Genomic DNA, 2,514 nt, shown 5'->3' on the forward strand with positions numbered 1-2,514 from the left:
TTTTTTTTTTTTTTTTTTTTGGTGATAAGTTTGTTTTTATATAATTTATTTATTTTTATTTATTTCTTCGAGATATAGGTTTCTGTGTTAATCAGTTTTATTCAGACATGATTCAGCGAGTTGTGACTTTTGGGATACAATTCTTACAAATTATGTACACCAGCTGTGTTAAGAAAACAATACATACAACTAGGGCTGCAACTAATGATTATTTTCAGTGTCGGTTAATCTGTTGATTATTTTCTCGATTAGTATTTTGGTCTATAAAATGTCAGAAAATTGTCAAAAATGCTGATCAGTGTTTCCCCAAAACCCAACGTGACGTCCTCAAATATTTTGTTTTGTCCACAACCCACAGATAATCAGTTTACTGTCATAGAGAAACTAGAACATTTTCACATTTAAGTTTAAGATTAATTTTTTACATTTTATCTAAGCTGTAATCAGATATTTTTTCTTTAAAAAAGGCCTCATACTGATTAATCTATTATCTAAATACTTTTTATTGATTAATTTAATAGATAGAAAACTAATTGATTAATTGTTGCAGCTCTACGACAACCTACAATATGCAGATTGTAAATATGATGTATTAAAATACAAACAGCAGTAACAGTAACCTCTGTTAATTATTTTTATTAATTAAGTTAATGTCAGCTTCTACAGAGTTTTGCTGCTCTTCTGTGTTTTTACGTTACACTAATATCTGGTCTACTTGTTGTATTGTTGGTGACAGTGAACCATCAGAGCTTGTGGTTTCATGTTAAGCTGCAGAATATAACAATGTGTGTGCAGCTAAAACAGAATCTGTCCCTTTTCTCCTTCATTATCTGTTGTGAGCTGCTTTTCTTGAGGACATATATCTAATTGATTCTCTCTTACTTCCTCTTTCCTCTGTCCTGACCTGTATTTCCCACTGTGCAGTCTGGGGCAGGTCTATTACATGGTTTTGTGGAGCGTCCCAAGCAGAGGAGGCATCGCTGTAAAGACCCCACCAAGCTGGATATCAACTCTTTGACGGGGGAGGAGAGGGTACCTGTTGTGCACCGAGGCACCGGACGCAGGGTAGAAAACACACACACACACACACACACACACACACACACAGTGTATAAACATCAGTTGGTCTGTGTGATAAAGTTCAGTCATGGGAAATGAATCCACTAATAATAACGGCTGCTCAGGGGTTGAAATTAACTTTTTGGCTCACCTGCCAATGGGATTGGTAGATGAAAAAATCTGCCGGCCAAGCATATATTTTACCTGCCAAAATAATAACTTGCCTTTTTATGTCTTACATACATCTGTTTCACTTGTAATTGAGATAATAAGATATTCTGTTGAATAGAAACAAGCAAAATGATTTTATTGCTATTAAATGTACTTTAGACATAACAGTTAATTGTTTTATAAACTTACAAGATGCTTATTAATCATTAAACTTAAACCTCCTCCTCAACAGTCTAAATTGGTCTGCATGCATTCATGCACAAAAATAACTGTAGGTTGTAGTTTTTACGAGTACATCGTAAATCATTTTTTTGGTTCGCACAATCTATTTTATGGGGCAAATGCATGTGAAATACAACAATACAACAGCAACACATCATCTATCCTGAAACCGTGGCGCTTCTTTTCTTCTTGTTGTTTTATTGGCGGGTGCTGTTGACTTCCCTTCACTGTTACAGAGCTGTTCTACATACTGCCACTGGCTTTACCGGAGGGGAACATAGGAAACAGCGGGTATTTATTTATTTTTTCAAAGATTAAAAATACAGGAGATTTACAGGGAAAAAAGGGAGCGTTGACAGGTATGCACATTACGGTGGTAGCTAACTAGCTAAATGCTAAAAACACTCCAGCTACTCCAAGCACGGCTTGACTGCTCCCGACTCCAATCCCCTAACACCCACTCCCTTACAAATCTACGCCAATCAATTTGAAGTAAGTAACCTGAAATGAACATAAACAACCACCAATGAACGCCCTTACCCGATTACACGATTTTAGGCCCCTTGGTACAGCGGGGCCAATTGAAGTGTGACACGCAACAAACAACAACGCTGATCTTACCAGTCAGTTACCGTCAAAAAGATATTATATGGCAATATTGTACCGAATACATTTACCGGCCAATGTGGCGGGTAGCCTTCCAACATTTATTCACCAAACGGAAAATCTACCCACATTTGGTGCTTGGCGGGTGTTAATTTCCAGCCGGTTTCCGGCTGCTACAAAATTGAGAAAATAGGAAAATCCTAAGAAATGTAAATCATTGTTCTGTTCCTGCCTTGCAGCTTGGTGGTGCTATGGCTCCGGCCATAAAGGAGCTTTCGAGGTGGCTGGATGCCAACTCGGAGTACTATGTAGCTCCAGACTGGGCTGATGTGGTAAAACACTCTGTGAGTATAATACACTAACAATGTTTCAGTGACAGAGGCAGAAAATGTTGTGAACTTTAACATTAAATGATGATTTTGATTGTCGTTTTAGGAAAAAAAAATTATTTTTGCT

General features: G+C 37.2%; 1 protein-coding gene across 1 annotated transcript in view; it reads left to right on the plus strand.

Annotated features, from left to right (window-relative positions):
- Nucleotides 1-2,514, plus strand: part of chd6 (chromodomain helicase DNA binding protein 6) — a 108,890-nt gene that overhangs the window by 97,409 nt on the left and 8,967 nt on the right. The window contains exon 44 of the mRNA XM_046028681.1: nt 2,298-2,402. Coding sequence (XP_045884637.1) covers nt 2,298-2,402 — 105 coding nt within the window. The remainder of the gene's footprint in view (nt 1-2,297; nt 2,403-2,514) is intronic.

The sequence above is a fragment of the Micropterus dolomieu genome, linkage group LG18 (assembly GCF_021292245.1).
Source record: "Micropterus dolomieu isolate WLL.071019.BEF.003 ecotype Adirondacks linkage group LG18, ASM2129224v1, whole genome shotgun sequence".
NCBI lineage: Eukaryota > Metazoa > Chordata > Actinopteri > Centrarchiformes > Centrarchidae > Micropterus > Micropterus dolomieu.